The following is a 25243-nucleotide window of genomic DNA, read 5'->3' on the forward strand; positions in this document are numbered from 1 at the left end:
GGAAGCCCTGCCAAAGCGCCCCTTTCCCGGCTCGGCTGCCATTGCTGCTGCTGAGGGCGGAAGGGGAGGAGGAGGAGGAGGAAGATAAAGTGGTGGTGTGGTCCCTGCAGCCGCCAAGGCGGGAAAGGGGCGCTTTGACAGGGCTTCCACAGCGCTGTGGAAGCCCTGCCAAAGCGCCCCTTTCCCGGCTCGGCTGCCATTGCTGCTGCTGAGGGCAGAAGGGGAGGAGGAGGAAGATAAAGTGGCGGTGTGGTCCCTGCAGCCGCCGGGGCGGGAAAGGTGCGCTTTGACAGGGCTTCCACAGCCCTGCCAAAGCGCCCCTTTCCCGGCTCAGCTGCCGCTCCTGCTGCTCAAAGCAGAAGGGGAGGAGGAGGAAGATAAAGTGGTGGTGTGGTCCCTGCAGCCGCCAAGGCGGGAAAGGGGCGCTTTGACAGGGCTTCCACAGCGCTGTGGAAGCCCTGCCAAAGCGCCCCTTTCCCGGCTCGGCTGCCGTTGCTGCTGCTGAGGGCGGAAGGGGAGGAGGAGGAAGATAAAGTGGCGGTGTGGTCCCTGCAGCCGCCAAGGCGGGAAAGGTGCGCTTTGAAAGGGCTTTCCACAGCCCTGCCAAAGCGCCCCTTTCCCGGCTCGGCTGCCATTGCTGCTGCTGAGGGCGGAAGGGGAGGAGGAGGAGGAGGAGGAGGAGGAGGAAGATAAAGCGGTGGGGTGGTCCCTGCAGCCGCCAAGGCGGGAAAGGTGCGCTTTGACAGGGCTTCCACAGCCCTGCCAAAGCGCCCCTTTCCCGGCTTGGCTGCCACTGCTGCTGCTCAGGGCAGAAGGGGAGGAGGAGGAGGAGGAGGAAGATAAAGCGGTGGGGTGGTCCCTGCAGCCGCCAAGGCGGGAAAGGTGCGCTTTGACAGGGCTTCCACAGCCCTGCCAAAGCGCCCCTTTCCCGGCTCGGCTGCCGCTGCTGAGGGCAAAAGGAGAGGAGGTGGAGGAGGAAGATAAAGCGGTGGGGTGGTTCCTGCAGCCGCCGAGGCGGGAAAGGTCTTCTTGGGAGGGGGAATGGGCTGCGCTCCTGGTTCTGGGGATTCCCCCCCCCCCCAAAAGACCAGCTGCCCATCTCTCCAAATCCTTTTCAGGGGCTAGGAGCTAGGAACCCAGAAGTTAATTACTTCCAGGTTCACTGACGAACCGGATCGCAAGAACCGGTGCGAACCGGGAGGAACCCACCCCTGACACACACCTACATACATACATATACACACAACTCTCCATGTTGAATTCATATCAGAAAGAGGAAGGTTGAGAGTTCACAAGGTTGATGGAACAAAATTGAAGAGAATGTGTAGTGTCCCAGACAATACTAAGGACTCTGGTCAAACATCACTTAAATGCTATATCCTGAATAGACAGAAGTGACCTGCCAATCTCTGCATTCCTTATGACACTGCACTGCCTTCCAGTAATGCTTCCAAACCAGACTAATGTAATGACAGGATGCTCTTGATCGTCCCTCTATAGAAAGTGGTGCAATTCAAAGTGCTTTAAAGATTTACATGGCATAGGACTGGGTTATTTGCTGGCATGCCTCTTCCTAACAATCTGCATATCTCACTATAATAAGCATACTCCAGATCTCTTCCCTGAAATCCTCTCACCTAGTGGGATCTCGTGACTGCCATGTTTGGTGATTTGAAAGAAGGGTATTTATTGAAGCAGTGAGATAGGATGGAATGGAATAAAAAGAATGGAATTAAGATAATTGGAATTTGCTGCCAGGCTTCTAAGGGGCTATAATAGAAACCACAATCAATTTGTATATTGCCAGTTGTACAAACACTTATTTGCAGTAGAGCTCCATGCTCATCTTTAAATGTGGAAAGCATTCTGGCTTGATTATGTTACCTATTAGGCAATTTTAAAAATTCTATATCCATTAAAAATTGCTATGTTTTGTAAACTTCTGTACTTCAAGCTATGACTGACAGTGGTTGCACAATATTTTATTATGGGGATCTTAAATTCATGGCTTTTGCTAGAAAATCAGATGGAAGTCATGGGTGAGAGAAGCTTCCCACTTGGCTTACCAGTTGATTTTGGTAAGCTTTTGGAAACTGAAGGAACAGAGGGTTTAAATTACAAGGATGTTTTTGCTAGCAAGGGAATGGAAACTGCTCTCTGGTAAGTACTGGGTTATTTAGATGTTTACATATTTGTTTGATATTTGTTATTTAAGTTTGCATTGTCTTGTACTAAGCTGAATTAAATTGTGTAAACTGATTAAATGAAAGTAGCATGTAAGTCATATTAATACATAAACATTTTAAAGGAAATATTTCATATGTCTTGAAAAAAATTACGTGAATTAATTTACCTTACTACGATAAGAGTATCATAGTAACTAATATAAATCATATCAAAACAAATGGATTGCTTTTGCGTAAAAGAATAATTCTTTAATTTATTGAACATTTTATCACTGTTTTATCTGGTCTGGAAAGAAAAAACTAAAATATCTACAAAATATAGTAAAAACAAACAAGCATAAAACATTTATTTTAGATAAGAAATATCAATTCCATAATAAACACATTGCCTTGTCAGAATGAAACAATCTGATTTGAATACAATATTATTATTCTTGTATGTCTTGATTCCAATCTATCTGACAATGTAGAAAATTAAGTAGATTTTTCCTGAATTGTTTCATCTGGTAGTAATACTTGCATTTTTTTTTCAGTACCATATTATTTTTTGTGTCATTAATTTTAGGAATACAAATGCAACTGTGAATAAGTTTTGGACAACAAAACATTTGATTTATATAATTTATTTATTTTTTCTGTTTTATCACACATAGTAGCATCACTTAGGACCCAGCATATTTTCTGGCTTTACCCATTGATCAAATTGTTCTGCTGTAAGAAATCCAAGTTTGATAGCAGTTTCTTTTAATGTCATCCCTTCTTTATGTGCGGTTTTGGCAATCTTAGCTGCTTTGTCATAACCTAATAAAAAGGAAAAATATGTAAAGTTGATTCTATATTTTGGACCACCAAGAAACATCTTCAGTGACAAGTCACCCAAGGCAACCAACTAGAAATTGTACTATCAAAAGGGTTCAGTTCCCACAAATGCATAGTACTTATGCAAGTAGCAACCCGTAAACTGAACCAGGTGAAAGATGCAGTTGCATACTGAAGGCCAATAATTTAAGGGGGCTAGTTCCAGTGGAAAATAAATGTAATGTTCATCATTTTAGATCAGTGCTAAATTGCCTTTCCTGAATCACAACTTGTATCAGCTTTAAATGGCATATTGGTGGTCACACTGAAGCAGTAATCCTTAACTAATCATTCATTTAAAGATTGATGTTATAATGGCACTGAAAAAAGGGATTTATGACCATTTTTCATATTTACAACTGTTGTACCATTCACATGATCAAAATTTGGACACTGCAATTGGCATGTATTTATGATAATTGCATTGTCCTAGGGTCATGTTTCCCTGATGAAAATATTGAGTTAATTCTTTTGTTTCCCACTTATCAAGGGACATTACAACTTCATAAGAAAGAAAACAAATTTGATTATTTGTATTAAAAAAAAAACAAGAATATTGCCTATATCTTCTTAGAATATTTACAAGAGAAGTAGTTTTCAAGACACATTTGCAAGCACCTGTGTCCATACATGCATGCCCCTGCACTCTCTCTCTCACACACACACCATGATTGTATACAGTACAAGAAATTAAATCTGCAGTTAAAGCATTACAGCTGGAAGGAAGTGTTGGAAGAAATATCCATCTGGTTCAGTTCCAAGTGGGGAGAAAGAACATGGAAATATGGAGACTGATTGGAAAGATGGTTTAATGAAGCAGAACCATCAAGCACATGCTCCTGGTGCAGGTCAAAAGTGAGGGTTATTTATAGCCTCTGGGTTTTGAACTTGAGCTTCCCGTTCCTATAGTAAGAGCAAGTATTCTATTGGTTGCTGTCAAGGTCATAGCTAATTTTGTAGGTTATCTGAGTCAAGCTTAGTTGAAGCTTGCTGATGCAATGATGGGCTTGTTGGGGATTCCTATTGTGGCTGAATGGCTTTGTCCTGAAGGATAATCTCATCCTGGAGCTGAAGATTTTTTGTTTTCTAAATAGGTTGGTCCAGTCTTTCTTAATGGGCACCAAATATCTGCTGGGGGCAGGGAGCTGAGTTTCTGTCACCCTTAAGATTTCCATTTCTCTTTTAGGAGAAATATAATATTCTGCCTTTTTAAATATTTCTCAAAATATTTCACTCTTCTAGGAAGGGTGACTTTCCTCAGAAGGAAGCATAGAAATCTATGTAGTTGATTTCTTCTCACACAAGTTTTTGGACAAGACCTCTGAACTCTATGATACTATCATTTTTGCTCTCCCCACTCCTACCCCCAGCCACTTCAGTAATTATCAGCAATTGCCTGTGAGAATGCTACAGCTATATTATAGTTTTCAATACTAATTTTTTAAAAAATAATTTTTATTTGACATTTTTCAAACATTAAAATCACAATTACACTTTTACAGCTTTCTGGTATCGGTATTTCTTTTTTCTGATTTGGAGCAGAGATGGCGCAGTGGTTAGGGTACAGTACTGCAGGCCACTTCAGCTGACTGTTATCTGCAGTTCAGTGGTTCTAATCTCACCAGCTCAAGGTTGACTCAGCCTTCCATCCTTCCAAGGTGGGTGAAATGAGGACCCAGACTGTGGGGGCGATATGCTGACTCTGTAAACCGCTTAGAGAGGACTGAAAGCCCTATGAAGCGGTATATAAGTCGAACTGCTATTGCTATTCCATTTTCCATTCTATTGTTTTATACATATTCTTCTTTGTTTACTTTCTCATTTTTACAATATATACATCTATATACAATATTTCCATTTCTATTGCTTTCTAAATACATGCCATCTCTTTTCACTGTGTTTGCTATGTGTTCCTTATGCACCGATTTTAGATCTCTTTTCAAGCCAGTTATACCACCTGTTCCATATCTTGTAGTACTCTGTTTCCTCTTTATCTCTTAGTTCCATCGTTAGTTTGTCCATTTCTGAGCATTCTAACACCTTTTTTATGGTTTCTGCATTTGATAGAATGGTTTTTAGTTTCCAACTTTGGGCATATGAAATTCTGGCAGCAGTGATTATATGAAGCATTAAGTATTGGATATCCTTACTAATATTTTTTATTATTATTCCTAGAAGAAACAGGTCAAGGTTCATGTCAATTTTTTGTTCAATTATTTCTTCTAACCATTTTTGAATTTTTGTCCAGAATTCTTTGGCTTTTAGACATGTCCACCACATATGATAGAAGGTCCCCTGTTGGTGGTTACATTTCCAACAGTTTGGAGATCTATTTGGGGACATTTTGGCCAATCTCGCTGGGGGTAAATGCCTACTTATAAAATATTTTGTAATTTTTTTCCTTATAAGATGCCAAGATTTGTCCATTTATAATTTTTCACCATACTTTTTCCCAGTACTCCAATTCAATATTATACCCAAAGTTTTTAGCCCAAATTATCGTTTCCTCCTCCATTTTGAATTTTAAGAGACAATTGTATGTTTTTGTAATCATTTTTTTCCGTACTGTTCTAAGTCCTTTTTATATCTTGTTGAATTTGAAGGTACGGCCACGAGCCTAATTCAATTCCCTGTAATTTTAACTCCTGATTTGTTTTAAGTTTTCCTTGCCCATCCAATAACTCCTTATATGTCAATATCCTATTCAAATCTATTACATTGGGGTAGATAATTGCTTCCATGGCTGATATCCATCTGGGAATTTTTCTGTAGAAGTTTCTTTTGATTTTCATCCATATTTCTAGTAAGGCCCCTCTTACCTGATGACTCTGGAAATATTTATGGGCTTTACTCTTTCCCTTCCAGATAAAAGCATGCCAGCCCAGCTGTAAATCATGACCCTCTATCGTCAATATTCTTTTATTTTGAAGTACTATCCATTCTTTGAGCCATGTTATCGCTACTGCCTGGTAGTAAAGCTCCCAATCTGGGAAGCCAAATCCTCCTTTAATTCTAGAATCCTGTAGTAATTTTAATTTTATCCTAGCTTTTCCCCCCACCCAAATAAATTTTAAAAGTATTTTTAGCTCCATGAAAAAAAAATCCCTAATTTTACTGGTACAGTTTAGAATAGAATTAAATTTTTTGTTAAGATATTCATTTTTATGGTCGCAATTCTTCCAATGAGTGATAATTGTAATTCAGCCCAATTTTCCAAGTCCTTTTGTATTTGTTTTAATAATTTTAAATAATTGTCTTCTTTTATGGTAATTTTATTTTTGATTACATTGGTTTACATTGCTTATCAATACTCTAGGACATGGGTGAAAAATTCATCATGTCACATTGTGATCACGTTTCATGACATTTTTATTTATTAGATACTTACCAATGTGGGGATTAAGGGCAGTCACCAACATCAATGACTCATTCATTAACTTATTTATCCTCTCTGTATTCGCTTCTATTCCAGATACACAATTTTCAGTGAAAGAGACACAGGCATCTCCTAAGAGCCGTGCAGAATGTAGCACATTTCTAATCTAAATAAATTAAAAATAATTAATAATTTAACAAAAAATTGTTCACTGATACATTGATTAACAAGAGCTTTACCATAATCACAACAGAAAATCAAAGATAAATATTTACATAATAAAATAACAGGCCAAAAAGAAGGCATTTGATATTGTAGACAACATCTTTCCTACTTCTTGATAAAACCAACTGCACTCAGATTGTGGTCCTCAGTAGAATTCCATTTACATGGAGTTGTATGCAATGGATTTCCCAGGTTTTGTCTTGGGCCCACTGCTGTTCAACATCTTCATAAATAACCTAGATAAGCGAATTGAAGGAGCCCTCACCAAATTTGCAGATGACACATATTTCAGGAAGCACTTTGAAAAACAGACTCAAAATTCAGAAAGATCTTGGTACACTTGTGCATTGGGCCCTATCCAATGAGATACAGTTTAGTGGAAAGAAAAGCAAGATACCATACTTAAGCAGGAAAAAAACAGATGCACAGATACAGGATTAAAATATAATAAAAGTTAAAGCAGTCATGGGCTGCATCAGCAGAAGGATAGTGTCAAGGTCAAGATAATGACAGAATTGCTATGTGCTGTATTGGTGAGCCCACATTTGGAATATACATTCAGTTCTGGTCACCACTATAAAAAAAGATCCTAGGTCCTAGAAAGTGTATAGAGAAGAGCAACAAATATGATCTTTAGTCTGGAGGCTAAATCCTATGAAGAATGGCTAAAGTAATTAGGTATGTTTAGCTCTTAAAAGAAGATTAAGAAGAGACATTAGCAGTTTTCCAATAAAACAACTGTCACAGGGAAGAGGATCTCAATTTATTGTCCAAAGCACCTGAAATTAGGACAAGAACAAGGGCTGGAGGCTCGTCAGAGGAAAATCCAACCAAGAAGTAAATAAGGAAAAATTTCTTGACATTCAAAACTATTAAGCAATGGGACAGCTTACTTCCTAGTGTTGTGGATGCTTTATTGCTGGATGTTTTCAAGAAAGGTTTGGACAAACGTTTGTCCAATATGATTTGGGGACTCCTGCATTGGGTAGAAGGCTGAATTAAAACATGTCCAAGGTCCCTTCTAATCCTATAATTCAATTTTTCAGATTTGCTTTGGGGGAGGAGGGAGTGTTCATATATTTTAAAAAATTAATAGCATATGTATGGTCACTAAACAAATGGTTGTAAGTCAAGAACTACCTATATTCCTATAAGGCATTGAGCAAATATAAGCCAGTAACAGAAAACCATCAAATTGAATCTGGATTGCTAAGAAGGAAAGAAAGGCAATGAGGTTTCTCCTGCCTTAACTAAAGATTATAGATTTTTTACTGCTAAAGGAGTAAGAAGCCAAAATTCTGTAAAGAGCACAAGAGTAAAAGAAAAGGTAATCTTCTTCTCTACTTGGTAAACATCCTGAACAGCATCCAAATCATTGGGGCTTTTTTTGCACTCAGTAATATTGTGGTGAACTTGTTTGTGTGCATTCAGCTAGTTCTTGACTTACAACAGTTCATTTAGTAATCATTCAAAGTTACAACAGCACTGAAAAAAAAGACTTATATCTGTTTTTCACACTTACCACTACTGCAGCAACCCCGTGGTCATATGATTAAAATTCTAACTGACTCATATTTATGACAGGTGCAATGTCTGCAGTCATGTGATCACTTTTTGAGACCTTCTGACAATCAAAGTCAGATTCACTTAACAATCCACGTTGTTACTAACTTAACAACTGCAAGTGATTTATTTAACTGTAGCAAGAAAGGTTGTAAAATGGAGCAAAATTCGTTAACAACTAACTAACTTAACAACAGAAATTTTGGGCTCAAATGTGGTCACAAGTGAAAGACTACTTGTATGTATGTAGTGTAACACATGAAATCAAATTCAGGACCAAAAATTGAAATGAACTTATGTACAAAAGGTGACTCCCACCAATGCATCTATCTAGCATTACATAGTGAAATTATGTCATTCAATTATATTATAATTTTACCAAACTTACAATCATAGGCTTAAAGACATTCAATTCAAAATGACCATTGCTGCCTCCTATTGTAACAGCAGTATGATTTCCCATCACCTGTGCTGCTACCATAGTTATGGCCTCACATTGAGTAGGATTCACTTTTCCTGTGAGGGGACAAACAAAGATTCGTGAAATTATTTTATTACACATTGCAATATTTATTTTGCTGTTTATTCTCAAATGGAACTTTGACAACCAAATAATGAATCAAATGTTCCTGAAAAGTGTAGTCTTGTAGTTAAGGTGTTGCACTAGAACAAAGATACCCAGTTTCAAGCTCATTCTTAGAACTCACTGAATGATTTTAGCCCAGTCATTTTCACAACATATGCTGTGGGAATAGAATGAAGGTAACCTCCTTTAAAATTGCCTTAAGTTCTTGGAGGAAAGTCAAATTATACTGTAAATCTAGAGGATGATGATGATGTTACAAAAATATTGGGTTAATGTAATCAATCCAAATCTATTATGAATCCAAAACAATAATTTCAAAACCCTGCTTAATGCCTTGAGAGGCAGAACATGGGTACTGGAAATAAAATAGCTGAACCTATTTTGGGATTTTTTTCGGTAGCGATTTTATTAAAAATTACAATTGCAATGATAAAATATTAATACAAACTGGGGAAAAAAGAAAAAAGTGCAGAAAATAAAAATAAGAAAAAAGCAAATGGAGTAAAGAAATATATAAATTATTTTCCCCTCATTACAAGTGTGAACAATTTTAATAACTTATAACTTCCTAAAATATAACTATCTCTTTTTCCCATATGTCATGTTTTAATCTACAGTATAAACAAAATTTTAAACCTTGTCATTTCAGTCCTGATCAGCAATCATCCACAAGAATTACCAGAAATAACAACATATCTATTTTAATCAACTTTATATTTCTTTATTTTGCTTTTAATAATCTTGATCTTTAATGCATTTAAATAATGTCCTATAATGCCATTTTGTTTCATTTTTACTTTCTTCCTTCCCACAAAATTTTTCAAAACTTTCGCAAATCCATTATAGGAAAATTATCCAGATTTCTCCCTTGGTTTGTTATTTGTATATCCCTTTTAATTACTAAAACATCAGTCACTTTATTCATTCTAACATCTTTTTCCATACATTCTTGAGCCTGTTAGTTTTAAATCCACTTTTCAGATCAGTCTTATCTGGCAAAACTTGTTCCTCTTCCATAACATCTTTTAACACAGTCTGTTTAGAGAAGCAGACACTCTTAAAATTAACTTTTGGGTCCATTGTTCAATAAGTGTTCTTATTCTTTAAATGTAGTTATTAGTTCCTACTAGTTTCCTCTAGTGTCCATTCAGGTTCCGTCAAATATTTTTTAAAAGATAGAGTATTTTCTTTAAACACGGTACTTTTATTTAAAAGTATTTTCCCACAGGTGGGATTCTTGTAATTAATTCAAAAATCACATAACTTAAGGATGGCAGCCTTGATGAAATGCTTTTTAGAAGTTCTGATGTTTTTTATTATTTTCTGTGACTCTCTACAAATTTTATACTCAAGAAATGAAATTTTTGAATACCATACAAGGACTTTATAAACAGCATTCTGGAGCTATTCCTCCCTTCTTTTCAAATGTGGAAGAAGTTCTTACTGAGGGAATGGGTTATCTCTTTCTGCATAGCAATTAGAAAGAGGCAGAAGAGAAAAAGAGAGAAGGAGAAGGAGGGTCAAATGAGGCATTTTACAAAGACTCAAAAAACCCGGGGTAAGAAAATATCCCCTCCCTTGCTGTATTTAACTAATCTATACTCACTTGTAAGTAAGACAGATGAACAATTTCTTTAAAATAGGAACAACTCAGACTTTTCTAACTCAGCAACCCTCTGCTTCATGGCTGAACAATTTGATTAATGCTAGCTGCTTGCAAATCCCAGGATTTCAGATTCAATACAATTTCTTTTAATGGCTCAATGAAGTTTGTCATATTTACAATAGCTGAATATTTCAGTAGACCTAGAACTTCTTTTGAATACCTAGTTTATTTTCTAACTGTAGAATAAATATGTCAAATGCTCTTCAGTTATTTATACTTATCTTGCTCCTTCCCTTGTTTACTAGTTTTTCCTATGCTATTAAGCATTTTACTTAAAGAAGCAAAGCAAGCAAAGCACTTTTTCTCACTTCATTCATACCTGAATTAAAACATTGTTAATTAAAACAAAGTACAGAACTAAGGTAATAATAATTTGAGGATATACCATCCAGTATCCAAGACTTCACAAAAGATCCATGTTATCTATGGTAGTTATTATGTTTTCTTTGAATAATTTGATGTCATTTTATAATAATTTATGTCTACTACTACAGTTCTATAAATTTAAGCTTGTATCCTTTAAACTATTAAATCTAATTAATATTATTCCTTATTCTTAATCAATTAGCACAAGATTAATTAAGAATAAATAGGAATAAGAGTTGACTGAGCAGGGAGGAAAATGTTATAAATAATAAATTATTTTTAAATGTAACCATTAAAATAAATTTATTAGTAAGTGTAATAGCACATTTTATTCTACTTCAATCTATTCCTGCTTACTGTGTACTGAAAAAATATGACTGACATCATATATAAAAGAATTTGCCAGGTTGTAATTAATAAATATATTATACCATCAGTCTTTCACTATCTATCAACCCAAAGTTAACAACCAAATCTTGGCAAGTTTACCTGGCATGATACTACTTCCAGGTTCATTTTCAGGCAAAATAAGTTCTCCTAAACCACATCGCGGACCAGATCCAAGAAAACGAATATCATTAGCTATCTTCATTAGGCTACAAGCCACAGTATTCATTGCACCACTCAATTCAACCAAGGCATCATGAGCTGCAAGGGCTTCAAATTTGTTTGAAGCTGTAACAAAGGGCAAACCTAAGGAAAATAATGAAGATATTATTAACATTCTATCTATTCTTATGCACAGTTCAAACACTATATGATCAATACATGTAGTCTATTTTATTTTGGTCTGAGTGGATGTTCATAAATAAAATTTGACAATAACCATTTTTAAGGGTTCCCAGACTACAATATCTCATGGAAAAAATAAAATTGGGAAAATAGATTGCCAGAATATTAGCACAGCATTTATTGGCCCTGAGCAGAGCTAGCAAATCCCCTTTGTTTAAACAGAGCAGGAGTTCATGGATAGATGTAGAATTTCATCTTAGGGTCTTGAAAAAACAATGCATCATAATTAACCCAACTGATTCCCAGCGAGTTTCTACAGATGTGAACGAATTAATTTTTTAATACTTAGAGAAGGTAAACACCAAACAAAATGATTCCCCCTCGCCCCTCAGCTATTCCAAAATATGCTCTCTTTTTTTTTGCAAAATGTGACTGATAGAGCCATTTTTTAAACTGGGTTCACTGAGATTCCTTTCTCATCTGGCAGGCTGCTGAAGGAGTAAGCAATTATTCCTTCTCCAAGCAGATCAAGATGAACACTGCATCTCTGTCCCACAGGGATCTGGATAAAGCAAATAAGCAGATGTGGCATATAATGTATATATGAATCAACACAAAAGTAGATGTCTAGATTTCGACTCTGCAAGCATCTAGAATATGGTTTTTTTTTTGTTCTTTGGAAGAATAAAATAGGGCTGAATGACAAAATTGCTATAGTAAATCAAAGGCCATATTTATTTTTGAGATTAATTGGCCCTCCTTGAAAATCAGAACAAAGTTAATTAACTTCAGAATTTCTTGACATAATGGCCACAAGCAAAATAATATTGAAGAGCAGAATTTTGGGTGTACCCTTGAGAACAAAGCGTAGTTGGCTCAGTTTCTTAACCCTCAAATGAGGGATATACTGGTTATGAAAGGGCTTATTAGATGTGCACAAAGAAAGAAATAGTTTGAATCTGCCCGATTCATAAAAACTCAGAGTCATGGCCAGAGAGGCAAGGTATGCACCATTTATTTTTCTGGCGGGTGGGGGCTTCAATTACACATGAACCAAGTGCAAATTCATTATGTTGCTGGAGAAGTGGCGGGAGTGGAGGCTCAGCTTGACAGATTGAGATTTATAATAGGAAAGATGAAGAGTATCTTCTAAGCAAAGTAGAAGGATATTTTAAAAAACAATAGAGTTTGCATAGAAAACAGGAATATTGAAGGAGGAAGTCCGACTGGTAGAACGAAGAGAATCAGAAGATACAGTATCAGTGGTCATCTTTAGGCATGCCACCTGGAAGAAAGATTCATAGACTTCTATAGATAGATTTTTATCCAGAATTCCAAGAAAAGGAAGGAAAGAAGGTTAGATTGACACTGTAACAAGGAAATAAAAAAATAATTACCCTACAGAAGAACTACATGTCGTGATGATGACTTGCTGCTCACAGAAATGGTCAATGATCTACAAACAAGACATAATGATCAAAGAAAGTATGTTGTCGTCCAGGTGTACAAATTCATGACATGATGTAGAGGCTTAGCAATTAATCAAATTTACTAGCTACAATCTCTTTCTTCAGTTCTATAGTTGAACAAATAATACTGCCTCCATGGAAAAAAATGTTGAGTCTACAAGAAACTAGGAAGGCAGGCGAATCGATACAAAAGCTATGAGTGGCGCAAAGAGTTGTGGAAAGATATATGCTTGGCATTATAAGACAAGAGAAAAAGACCTGCATGTGGATTAGAGAATGAACAAAAGAATAGATATCATCAGGAGAATAAAAGCATAGAAATGGAAATGGGCTGGTCACATAGCAAGAAGAACTCATGGCAGGTGCACCAAGGCACCTGACTTGATAAAGTCATAGAATGGATCCCACTTGATAAAAAGAGACATAGAACAAGATGGATCGACGACATCAGCAAATATTGCAGGCCCAATTCACAAAAGAAAGCTAAAGACTGTATTGGTTGGTAAATGCAGAAGAGGCCTTCATCCTGCAGTGGATAGACAATGGCTAAAATGATGATGATAACTGGTACCTTCTGCTTCCTGCAGAAGAAAACTTCCTATTCACACAGGGTGGCATTTTCTCCAACTGGCTTCCTGAATTTGAGTGAGAATGGACTATATTTCTAGCAATTAAGTTGCTATAAACATTGATAATATTTGCTACTTCTACAATATCCCAATTTAAAAGTTTAGTGAATGAGAACAAAAAGATATTAGACAGCAGATACATTTTCTTCTTATTTTCCATTCCCCACCCTTTTTTTATTCTAGCAAGTTAAAGGTTACATCAAGATTACTTTTAATGTCTTTTCTTACTTGTAAGTGCAGCTATTTTAGATGCAACCTTTTCAGCAAAACCAATTCTTGTATTCAGTCCTGTGCCAACTGCAGTGCCACCAGCTGCCAGTTCATAAACTCTTGGCATGACTGATTTGATTCTTGTGATACTATATTTAACTTGTTGCACATAAGCGCTGAATTCCTTGACAAAAATAAAAATAAATCTTTCAAATTTCATAGCATATTTTTCATGTGATATATGTTTAAAGTGACCCACCCATTATTTTAGAATTAGCAAATACATATTGTGTGCGAAGAATTTCCTCACAAGAAATTAGTATTTTTTTCATTGCATGAAACTGTAAAATGATTCGTACCTGGCCAAGAGTAAGAGGAACTGCATCCTGTGTATGAGTTCGTCCAATTTTAATAATTTCAGAAAATTCCTTTGACTTGGCATCAAGGGCATCTTGAAGCTTCTGTAGCCCTGGTAACAACACTTCATGCACTTCCAATGCTGCGGCAATATGCATTGCAGTGGGAAATGTATCGTTTGAGCTCTTTTAAAGTTCAAAAAACAGCAAATTACTATTGGAACGTTTATTTCATGAGCTTCAACTAAATTAAGAAATAGGGTTCAAAAAAAGACTAAGCATTTGAGGGTGGTGGAGAGACATGATGGCAGGATAATGATGCAATAGTAAAGCTATTCTACAAAACTATATTGCTGATTTTAATATTATTGATCATCTATCCCTAAGTTCAATTAAAAATGGAGTCCTTAATAACACATGTTGAAATAAATTAGGAAAACCTTCCACCTTTCCAGGTACTGTCATTTATGATGCCATTCAAACCACTAATAATAACTCAGCCAAGCTTACCCACAATATGCAGCATTTGAAATAAAATTCCAGACAGGTACTAAAAGCTATATATCCCAAAAGCTTTTTCAAGAGGCAGCGGGATTTCTTTGTTTTTCTTTGTAGACATTTCAGTTCTCATCCAAGAAGCTTTTTGGATAAGAAGCAAAATGTCCGCAAAGAAAACCCAGTTGCTTCTTGAAAAAGCACCTTTGGGACAACCATGACCTGGATGACTGAGAATCTCCACAGACATAAAAGTTATATATTTTGTGCCATGAAATTAATTCTCAGTCAATGAAATCAGAAAGTTAAATTTTTTTATGCAACAATAAACATAATTTATTGAAGAAATGCAGCAAGTCATACAATGAGGTTCACACACATGCCTACGCATGAGACACACTGAATATTATATGCCCAGTTAAGCAACATCTATTTAATAAATATTGTGATTGGCTTACAGATACTTACTAATGCAGAAAAATGAAAAATAAAAGGAAGAATATATTGACCTGGCTTTTATTAACATGATCATTGGGATGTACTGGGTCCTTGCTCCCCAGTTTACCACCTAGTATCTCAATAGCTCTGTTGCTGATGACTTCATTAACATTCATGTTAGTCTGAGTTCCAGATCCAGTTTGCCACACCACCAAAGGAAAGTGATCATTTAATTTACCTTCTGATACCTATAAAACATACACTTTATTATTTGTGTTCCTATATAATGTACATCAAGGAAAAACACATTGTTTGAAATAGTAAACAGATAGAAGTAAACGAGAAACAGGCTCAACCATCAATAAATGTTCAATGTAATAAAAACAAACATATCCTAAGTAAAAAAAAATGCAGGATAATAGGAGGCCTGGAATTTAAAATTTACATAGAGTCCTTGAGTTACAATAGCAATTGGGACCATAATCACCATTGGTAAGTGATAGTCATAAAGCACACCACATGACCACATTGCTTAGCAACAGCAATCCCAGCAGTTCTAGTTGCCAATGTAACCATAGGATATGGGAGTCATTGAGCAGGAAGAAGGGGGAGTCCCAGCAAAGCAACAAAGTGTGTACCATGGAGCACAAGGAAGCATGGACAGGTTGATAGGAGCCATGGGAAGACTCGCAGCGACCTCAGGTGGGTTGGCTGCAGCCTCAAAAAGACAGTGGAGACTGCAAGGTTCCTGCAGGTGGGCATTAATACTGCAGAATGCAGGTAGAAGTGCTGCAGAATATGAGATCCCTGGGATCTGGAACTCCATAGTGGGCTGGACTCCATGGGAGAAAAAGGAGTGGGAGTAACTTACTGGGACAATTTATAACATTCTCAGCTGGCATCCATTGACTTTGCTTGTGGGAAGCCAGCACGTAAGTTTCCAAATGGTGCATTTATATCATAATTGCAAGCCAAGCAATTAAATAGTAATCCTGTATGAGGGCCACAACTTTGAGGACTAATCTTTTCAGTTCCACCATAATTTTGAACAATTGCTGAATGCATGTAGTTAAGGATTATGTGTATAAGAAACAGGCATTAGGTACACTGCATACGTATAGCCTGCAAGAAAGAAATTAACAAGGCACAGAAAACTCTAGTTTAAAAGAAGTAGATTTAAATTGGACAGTATGAAGAATTTGGAATTCTCTGCCCTCAGAGGTGAGATGGATCTCCACTCCCCCAGTGTTCGGAAAATGTTGAAGACCTAGTTGTGAAAACTCACTTGGAACTCATAGAGAAACATGTAACTTTGGGATTCATTAGCATCTTGAAGGCCCTCCCACACAAAGTTTACTTACCCAACTAAACTTTTAAAAATGATCAAATCACCATGAAGAATTTGCTAAGAAAACACATTACTGACTTGTTGAGTTTTAATCTTTAGCATCTTTAAACAGCTTAAGGGAATTAGATACATTTACGCATAACTAAATTGAAATTACTTTTCAAATACCTCACTTTATGCAAAAAAATCATCTATATATCAAAATTAAATACAATATTTCAGTTGTCATACATGCATGTTATCTTACCTCATTTGCTGCATTTATAATGGCATTAGCAATCTTAGCGTCAAGGCCATACTCCTGATTTACTTCAGCAGCTGCACGTTTTAAGATACCAAAAGCTCTTATTACTTGAACCTAAGATTTTCAAGAAAAATGTAAAATTTCACATATAAAATAATACATACAAAACTATCTTGTTGGAAGCTATCTTATTTATATGCTATTTTCTATATAAAGCCTCTTGTTTTGCTAAAAGTGCTTTCTACTTTATTTATAACATATTTATATGACAACACTATCTAATAGCTAGATCAACATAAATTATCAATAAATAGAATTTTTTCATACCAATCAAAATAATTAATGACTTCCTGGTAGAAAGGGCAAACTGAACAGTAGTCAACAACAATGGTGGAATAAAGAACTAGTGAGTAACTCAGCTCTTCATAATTACTTTCTGTATAAGAAGAGCATTTCAGATCATCCATAAATGATCCGGAAATAATAGTATAGTAATCTTGCTGAAACCACTGTTGATGTTTTTAAAAGAACACTAAGTTTGCATATTTCCTTTTCTAATCACTTTTGGAAATTGCTCAACTATTTTTCAGCTATTAGGAATAAAATCAATTATGGAGCATTCTAAAATACAAAGATAACAAATATCTCACAAGCTAGCATTGGTCTGTATATGTACTAACTAATTAATATTTAAGGATTAGGAATGACAACAGCACACTGGCCTACTTTCTTTTTATCTTACTTTCTTGTTTATGAGAAACAGACATAATTTGAAAACCTACTTTTTTAACCCTTAGCTCTGACTAAACGTATATCTATACTAGCTTTAAGTTTACATTCAGAGAATAAATTCAGATTTGAATAACTTACTGGCATCCGTTCCATTGCACCACCAATCTTAAAATTCATTGTAGATCTCACAGTCTGTGCACCGTAATACTTGTCATTTGGAACATTGAGTTCACCAAAAGTATCATATTCAATTCTAAACGATGATTGACTAGCCTAAAAAGAAAAAAAAGGCAAATCCAATAAAGGAAGAAACCTGTAAATTCAAAAAAGAACACTAAAGATACAATAATTCAAAACTGTGAATCAATAAGAAGAAACAATTTTAAAAAAAGGCTGGCCACAAGCACATCCAAATGAAAGAAGCCAATCACTTCCCACAATATGGTATTGACCATATCAGGTAAAAATAGGTCTTTAAAAGGACGTGTCAGTTCTACCCCAACTTAGATCCTTAGGAAAGAAAGACTCAACACCATTTGGTTGGAGTGATAGTTTTTTTAAAAAAAATAAAGTTAACTTGTTGCAGCAAAAGTAAGGCTAAGTCTGAATATTCCCACAGTTTGATGCTTTGGGGACTGCTTTCATGCTGGGTGCTTCTTGAAGAAGTTTCACATTCTGTTCCCAGGCCACTTGTCTTTGGCAGCTGGTTTATTCTGGTTTGACACTTCTGGTTCCGGTCAGCTTGTTTATGTTCCCCTTTCATAAGCCTTCTTCTCTCCAGCCCAAGCTTCCCCAAATTCCTTCCCTCCCACCTTTTGGTTTACGGCAGAATACCAGCAAAGCAGCTGAAGATGGCAAACCTGATAGGACTATATCAATAACCAGTGCTATGCTGATGGTAGATAAACAGAGAAACAGAGAGACATATTTTAGATTATATATAGTATGTATGCTACATTGATGATGCTATGAAAACTGAATATACAAGTAAACTACAAGCTCTGGTATTAAAAGTTAGGGAGCCCAGTATCAAGTAGATCAAACTAAGATACAGCTACTGTGCATACTTAAAGCTACTTCATTAGAACAACTACAGAAACAAAATGTGCTATCTTTCTTCCACTTATATGCTATTGTCATGAAAATTGGGAAAAGGGAGCTTGAGGCATTTTCAAACATTTCTTGGCCTAGGCTAAAGTTTCATTTATTTACTACACACAGTGGGGGGGAAAGGCACTAAGATTAAAAAAAAAAAATGACAATATATGTATACAGTAACCAGCTTTTGACAATAGATACTGAAATGATGGACAGTCCTGTCTTTTTAAGATCTACTATTAACATCAAAGGAACTAAAAGTCAAAAAAATACAATACAGACTAACATTTGTCCGAGTAGCAATGAAGGTATTGGAGATGCTATACCTCCAACAGGTGGATTCATATAGGAAGCACTCTATGGAAACAAAAATTGGCATTGAAAGTTGGACTTTGAAGAAGCAATGATAGAAAGAGCACTAATACTTTTGACATGAAAGAAGATTACTGAGAATACAAAGGATAGTCGAGGGGAAAAGAATTATCAAAGGGGGATATCCTTCGGGCTTTCTGAGCTTGATTGTTTATTTGCAGATATTCTATTACCCCGAGGGAAGCATATCCCAGAAAGACAGTGCCAAAAACTGCCAAAACAGTTCAGAATAAAACAAGCTTTTCTCCCTTCAGAAAAAAGGGACCCAAAGGTAGAGGGAGCAAGCAATCATATCTAATTGAAAGTCTGGGTGTGTTGCTAAAAGACATTAACACCTCTTGCTAAGAATAACAAAGTAGATAGGAAGACAGAAAGACTGCCAAAAGTTCTCACTAGAAATTACAAAGGAGATCCTGAAAAGCTTAAAACCTAAAAAGCTAAAAATAACTCACCAGGAACTCATTTTTTCCTCTTCCCTGACAGGATTAAACCCCAGGATAGGAAAGACAAAAGTGCGGAGATAGGATTAATCCATCAAGGCAGAACTTAAAATAAACAAAAACAGTATAAAAGCCCACAGATTTATCATTTCAATCTGCTTGCAAGCCAGGAAAGCTCAAGCTGTGCCACTACTTTTCCTGCCTTCCTGAATTAAAGAACCCTGCTTTCTGGCAGCTCACTTCTGTATCAATTATTGTCAGCATTGTGACTGTTTCCCAGATGGGAAACAAACGGGAAATTTCTTCCAACAACCCAAATTAGGTAACTAGGCTCTGATGATATTACTTAGTTTGGGAAATGAAAACAACCAAGCTCAGAGAGCATCAAGGACCCAGCATTTTAACCTCGAGCTACAAATATTTTCCTTCACTGATTAACAAACAAATCAATTCAAAGTTTTCAGGCTCAAATTATCCCACTTTTATACATTATGTGAATACCTAGCTATCTGAAGAAATCCATAACGCTGGGAGTGGGGGGAAGGAAGACAACAACTAACATCAAGGTGGATAGGCTCATTTACAACAATGACTATTGGAAGATGTGAAGGACCAGGTTGGAGACAAATTATTCTGAAGAAAATATATCTATATGGTTGCTAGGAATCAGCATTGGATTGACTGCATGTAATTAATTAATCAATAGCAAGAATCCCCACAGCTATGCTCTATCACATGCTGTGATAGGAAAAGGGGGACAGCTGCAGAGAATGGACAAGAAGTTGGCCATGCTAGAAAGTCGCTGACATAGGAAAACAGATATACAGAAGTCCTACCTGAAACAAAGGGTCATGTGGTAAGTCATGTGATTTGTTGGTAGTCATCATTTTTTAGAATTCATCATGTTTCCTGCAACTAATTAAAGACGAGTACCAAGATACCACTGTAATTGCATCAGAAGTTAACCCTAAAGAAAATTCCAGAATCCTGATAAGATAAAGAGCAACTTTAGAATAATTCAAGGTTACAAAATAGTGTACAAAACTTTCCCAATGCATACACTTTCTTGATGACTTATTTCCAAATCAGGGGTCAGTGTTTAATCATTTTTTCTCAACCAGTTATACATTTACTTTTAAATAATCAACTGGCCACCATACAGGATTGCACCATACTATCAAAGTAGGACAGAACGTTAAGAATGCCTTTTTTAATTGTTTTGTAAAACAACTAATTATAAATTACATTGTTTTACTATTACATTGTTTTATAATTATATAATGATACAATTAGTTAAACACATATAAATCAAGTATATTATTTATGTGTCAGATAATATATTACAATACAGAAGTATATTACAAAACCAAGCATGATTTTGTTTTGCTCAGTTATAACATGCAGATTAATTTTAGGGATAAAAGTGATATAATATAAAAAGTAATTTAGCCAAAATAAATATTACCTAGTTTTAAGACACTCTTTGCTTTGTTGCTTTGTTATTATAAACACCATTAAAAACTATATCCTCCTTTGTGACGTGCGTGATAGCATGGAGATTAAAGTGCATGTTTGTTTGGGATGATTACACCATACAAACTTTGAATATCCAATTCTGCATGAAAAAAGGGCAAAGAGATTCATCTGGCTTCTTAAAAGCTAATTTGACAAGAGTCTATGACTGTAATGTAGAAATTATCAGATTCTAATTACTGCACTTCTTATTGTTTCATAAAAGAAAACTAAACCAATTTCTACCTAGAGGACCAACTAGAGAATACACACAAGAGATAAACAATATATTTGAAGGAATAAAATTAACAAGGGAAGAAGAAAATAACAAGTTACCCTTCCTGTATATTCCCATCAGCAGAGGCAATGATGGCAAATTAGAAATACACATCTATTGTAAAACTGTTCACACTAAGTGCTCACACTAAATAACAATCCAACCTTCCACAAGAGAAGCTATGTAAGAACACTATTTAGAAGAGCACAAATACATTGCAACAACAAGCTCTACAGGAATGCATAAAACCAAGAAAAGCCTCCTTGAATGCATATGGGTTAATATAAACTTGTATGACATGCTTCTCTTTCTCCCTCCTCCACTAGGCCACCAAGCCGCAAAGGTTGGGGATCGCTGATCTATTGTATTGTAAAGAAGGATTAGGTGGACATGATAACAGTCTTCTAATATTTGAGGCGGTACCACAAAGAAGACAGTGTCAACCTATTCTTCAAAGCATTTGAAAACAAGACAAGAAGCAATGGATGAAAACTAATCAAGGAAAAGAAGGAGCCTAGAGCCTAGAACTAAAAAGAAATTTCCTGACAGTGAGAATAATTAACATCAGAAAAAGCATCAGGAAAAGGACTGACTTGAAATCACAGAATTGGAAGGGAAATGGGTTTTTTTTGCATGTTTTCAGAAAAATGGCAATCTTTTCTGACTATTTAATAAAACCTTTTCTGGAACACAGGAAGCGAAAGGGAACTCCTGTTCTTCCTCCTATCCTCAGTTAATGATTCTACTTCTGTTAGAATCTGACTCTGTAGAACTTAAATCCATATTTCACATCTGCACTTCAGAGCAATAAATATAGAACTGCTGCCCATGATTTGGAAAAGTAAAATACTTTTACTGAAGTACCAAAAATCTGCATTTGTGTATAAGCTACTATATAAATAAATTAATATTTCAAGATCTTTTGCACAAGTATAGTACAATTGGCAATTATCCTCTCCCTCCTCATGTGAATGCCATTTTAATCACTGTGAACATATATGTTCGCAATACATACATAATTTAAAACAATCATTAAAAATACCAATAAAACATAATATTACATAATCGTATGTTAAGGATACTAAAAAGGATTAAACCATCAGAATAGATTATCAGAGAAAAAATAAATGCCTTGCAAAAAGGGTTGATTCTACAACTTTATGAAAGCCCAGATGGTGTTTAGGCTATTAGAACTTTAGGGAGATATTTTTCTACAGAATAGCAGAGCTACAAAAAAAAAAAGATCTTCTAGATTGCAAAAACTGACAATAGCTGGGATGTGGTGTGTCCAATCGTTCTGTATCTTATTGATTAGGCAGAAATAGTAAGAGAAATAAAAGTGTCAAAGATATCCAAGTCCTAAATCATGTAATTTTATAGATGGTAATCAACAGGTTGCATTGCATCTGGTTTTCCAATGATAATCATTGCAAAATTTCAGCTTTGTAGTTGAAGAATTTTGCATGAATCTCTTTAAATCAAATTTTATTATTTACAATCTATTTTACAAATATGTCAAAATTTTTAATGTTATATATTTCAAATATATAAATATTCCACCCAATTTTAAGTCATTTACAAATTTGATAAACATTGCATTTAAATAATTAATGAAAACATTACAACCACAAATGCTGCAGCTTCCTAACTGATTTCTCTTCAAATTGTTGAAACCATTAATAAACACTCAGAATTATTTTTGAGTCTTATATATTTATTACACTAGTTTGCTAATCAATATGTTATGGGGTAATCCGTTAAAAGTTTTGTCAAAATATATCTACATAATGTTATTTTAGAAATCAATATATTTTTGACTTGTTCTAAAATCCTTCCAAATTTAGTATTTGCAGCTTCCCTTCTCTCTCTTTTTTCAGAACAAGAACAACTACTCTCTTGCAAGTTATTTGGTATTTTACCAACTCTCCAAGGGTCAAAGTTTCTCTCATCAAAAACTAGAACTAGCACAAACAGCCAATACACCAAGGAGCAGAACCTACATAAATGTTTTAAATAAATAAGGATGCAGGTATCTGATAGCTAAATTTATTGCTAATTACTCAAAATAATTATGTATGATAGAATTTCAATAATTTCTACATATCAAATAAAAGTTATTATACTATACAGAAATCAAATCCTCTCATCCATGCAATGCAGTGGAGCTGCTTTTTAAAAATAGCATTATTGTCTTCTCCCATAGGTGGTAGACTAGCCTGGTTTCAACCTATTCAACTCCTTTTGTCTTGGCAAAACTAATACCAAGAATTTTTAAAGATTTAATTTCCCTTAAAATATCAGCTTTACCCTTGTTCCTGTGACTTCCTTTTTATTCATTATTTATTTATTTATGGTTAATAGCAGGTTTTTCACTCTTTGGAAGATAAAGCTATCAAGAAAACACATTAAGAATTTCCTGGAAGACTTTGGCAGAACTTATCTCTAAATCGTTAGTTTGAAATGGAAGGTCATCTAAACAGCGGGTAAAAATAAGTCATACCTCTTTGAAAGGTCGGAAGTTTGATTCTAAAAGACATCATATACATTTTCTTTGATTAAATGAGCAATAGCATACCTCACAAGGATTTTTTTTATCATTAGTGTATTGATAAGAATGGCATGAACTTTATAAGGACACGATTTTGATTTTGCATCGAGTGCCTTAACATTCCGTTCTCGTTCGTAACAGAGTATCGTGCAACTGGCACATTCTTATTTGTATATGGCACAACGATGCTGTTATTCCTTCTGAATTTTCTTGATTAGTATCAACTAGCACACATTTGTATTTTAGAAACCACTCAACGAGGGCTTTCCACCATGTGTACTTTGGAGGCGTTCAACTTGATGGCGTCATTTCCTCATCCTTCTCTGCAGTATCAACCTCGTCAAGCAGGAGTCCAAGTCACATTCTACCGCTGTCTTTCCTCTGTTTTCCCCCCTAACACTAGCAGCCGGGACACCCAGGGACTGTCCAAGGTCACCTTCCAGCATTTATTGCGTTCCCCTTCCCCGGCACAAGGAGTTACGCGCTCACCATTCCTCGTTGCTTGGGCTGACTGTAGAAACACCTCTGTAGACGAACGCTGCGGAACTGAGATTCGCCAGCGAGGGCCACACTACAAAAACGGCGGAGACGAAGTAGCGAGCGATACATGGCGTCGGGAGGTGGATAGCTGGAAGGAGGAGCTAGGAGACAGAGTAGAGGCAGCCAATGGAAGTACAAAAAAGAGAGAGGAAAGACCCGGACTCGAGAAAACTTCGTCGCCCGCAGAACCAATCAAGAAGACCGGGTGGACTTGAAAGCGAGCAAAAAAATAAAGAAAATAAACTACTGACACAGCGGCGTGGAAAACCGACGCATTTTTGAATAAATGCGCATGCTTCCCTTGCAAACGAGCTTCCGTAGAGGTTACTTTGTTGTCTTTTTTATGTGTCCTTTTTGGAGAGGCAAATCTATTTTTGGTAGCTGTGGAAAAAATCGGAAATACGATAGGTTTTCACCTATAACTACTTACGCAATAGCAACATTTGTTCCCTTTCACCTCTTTTTTATGTCTCTCTTAAACCAGATGTCTCCAAACTTGTTGATTTTAAGAGTTGAGGACTTCAACTCTCAGAATTCCTCAGTCAGCTGAGGAATTCTGGGAATTGAAGTCCACAACTCGTAAAGTTGCCAATTTTGGAGTCCCCTTCTTTAAACCATCATACTTGAGGAATTCTCCTTGAAAACGAAAACTTTCAGGCAATTTTGCAATTTGAAATTAAGCTAATAAAGGTTTATTATCACCTGAAAATTTTCGCATGAGTAACATGCCTTTAAAAATGTATTTTTATTATTTTATTATTATTATTATTTACATTCTGCCTTCATTTTTACAAATAACTCAAACCAGTGTAGAAAGTTAGCACCCCACCCCTCTTCCAAAGAATGAAGTACCTCTGAACCATTGAACCGTATCTTTCACAGATCCTGAACTATCAGAGATCTGAAAAAGAACTGATGTAGTTCCCATCTTCAAAATAGGAAGAAAAAAAACCAGATCCAGGAAACTGCCTTCCATC

The 25243-nt window shown here is 36.0% G+C and overlaps 1 protein-coding gene across 3 annotated transcripts; it reads right to left on the reverse strand.

Annotated features, from left to right (window-relative positions):
* Positions 1 to 2503: 2503 nt before the first annotated feature.
* FH (fumarate hydratase) lies at positions 2504 to 24459 on the reverse strand. 3 transcript variants are annotated; one of them, XM_032237934.1, is made up of 11 exons: positions 24216 to 24294; positions 20226 to 20376; positions 17618 to 17752; positions 16751 to 16861; positions 15227 to 15403; positions 14226 to 14408; positions 13885 to 14050; positions 11316 to 11519; positions 8597 to 8724; positions 6433 to 6586; positions 2504 to 2987 (listed from the first exon to the last, which is right to left on the reverse strand). In XM_032237934.1, exons 2-11 carry the CDS (start codon positions 20274 to 20276, stop codon positions 2845 to 2847), a joined length of 1452 nt encoding a protein of 483 aa, XP_032093825.1. In that variant the 5' UTR covers positions 20277 to 20376; positions 24216 to 24294; the 3' UTR covers positions 2504 to 2844. The 3 variants fall into 3 exon arrangements, with proteins under 3 accessions (XP_032093825.1, XP_032093826.1, XP_032093824.1); XM_032237935.1 differs by having other exon boundaries at positions 20226 to 20356; positions 24216 to 24282; XM_032237933.1 differs by lacking the exon at positions 20226 to 20376 and having other exon boundaries at positions 24216 to 24459.
* Positions 24460 to 25243: the final 784 nt, after the last annotated feature.

This window comes from Thamnophis elegans, chromosome Z, assembly GCF_009769535.1.
Source record: "Thamnophis elegans isolate rThaEle1 chromosome Z, rThaEle1.pri, whole genome shotgun sequence".
Lineage (NCBI taxonomy): Eukaryota > Metazoa > Chordata > Lepidosauria > Squamata > Colubridae > Thamnophis > Thamnophis elegans.

Coding starts and splice junctions, on each gene's coding strand:
- FH (XM_032237933.1), bottom strand. CDS start 24,335: ATGTATCGCTCGCTACTTCGTCTCCGCCGTTTTTGTAGTGTGGCCCTC. Junction 8,725..11,315: donor TGGAAGTAGTATCATGCCAG/GTAAACTTGCCA, acceptor GTCCCCTCACAG/GAAAAGTGAATCCTACTCAA. Junction 6,587..8,596: donor ATGTCTTTAAGCCTATGATT/GTAAGTTTGGTA, acceptor TAATTTATTTAG/ATTAGAAATGTGCTACATTC.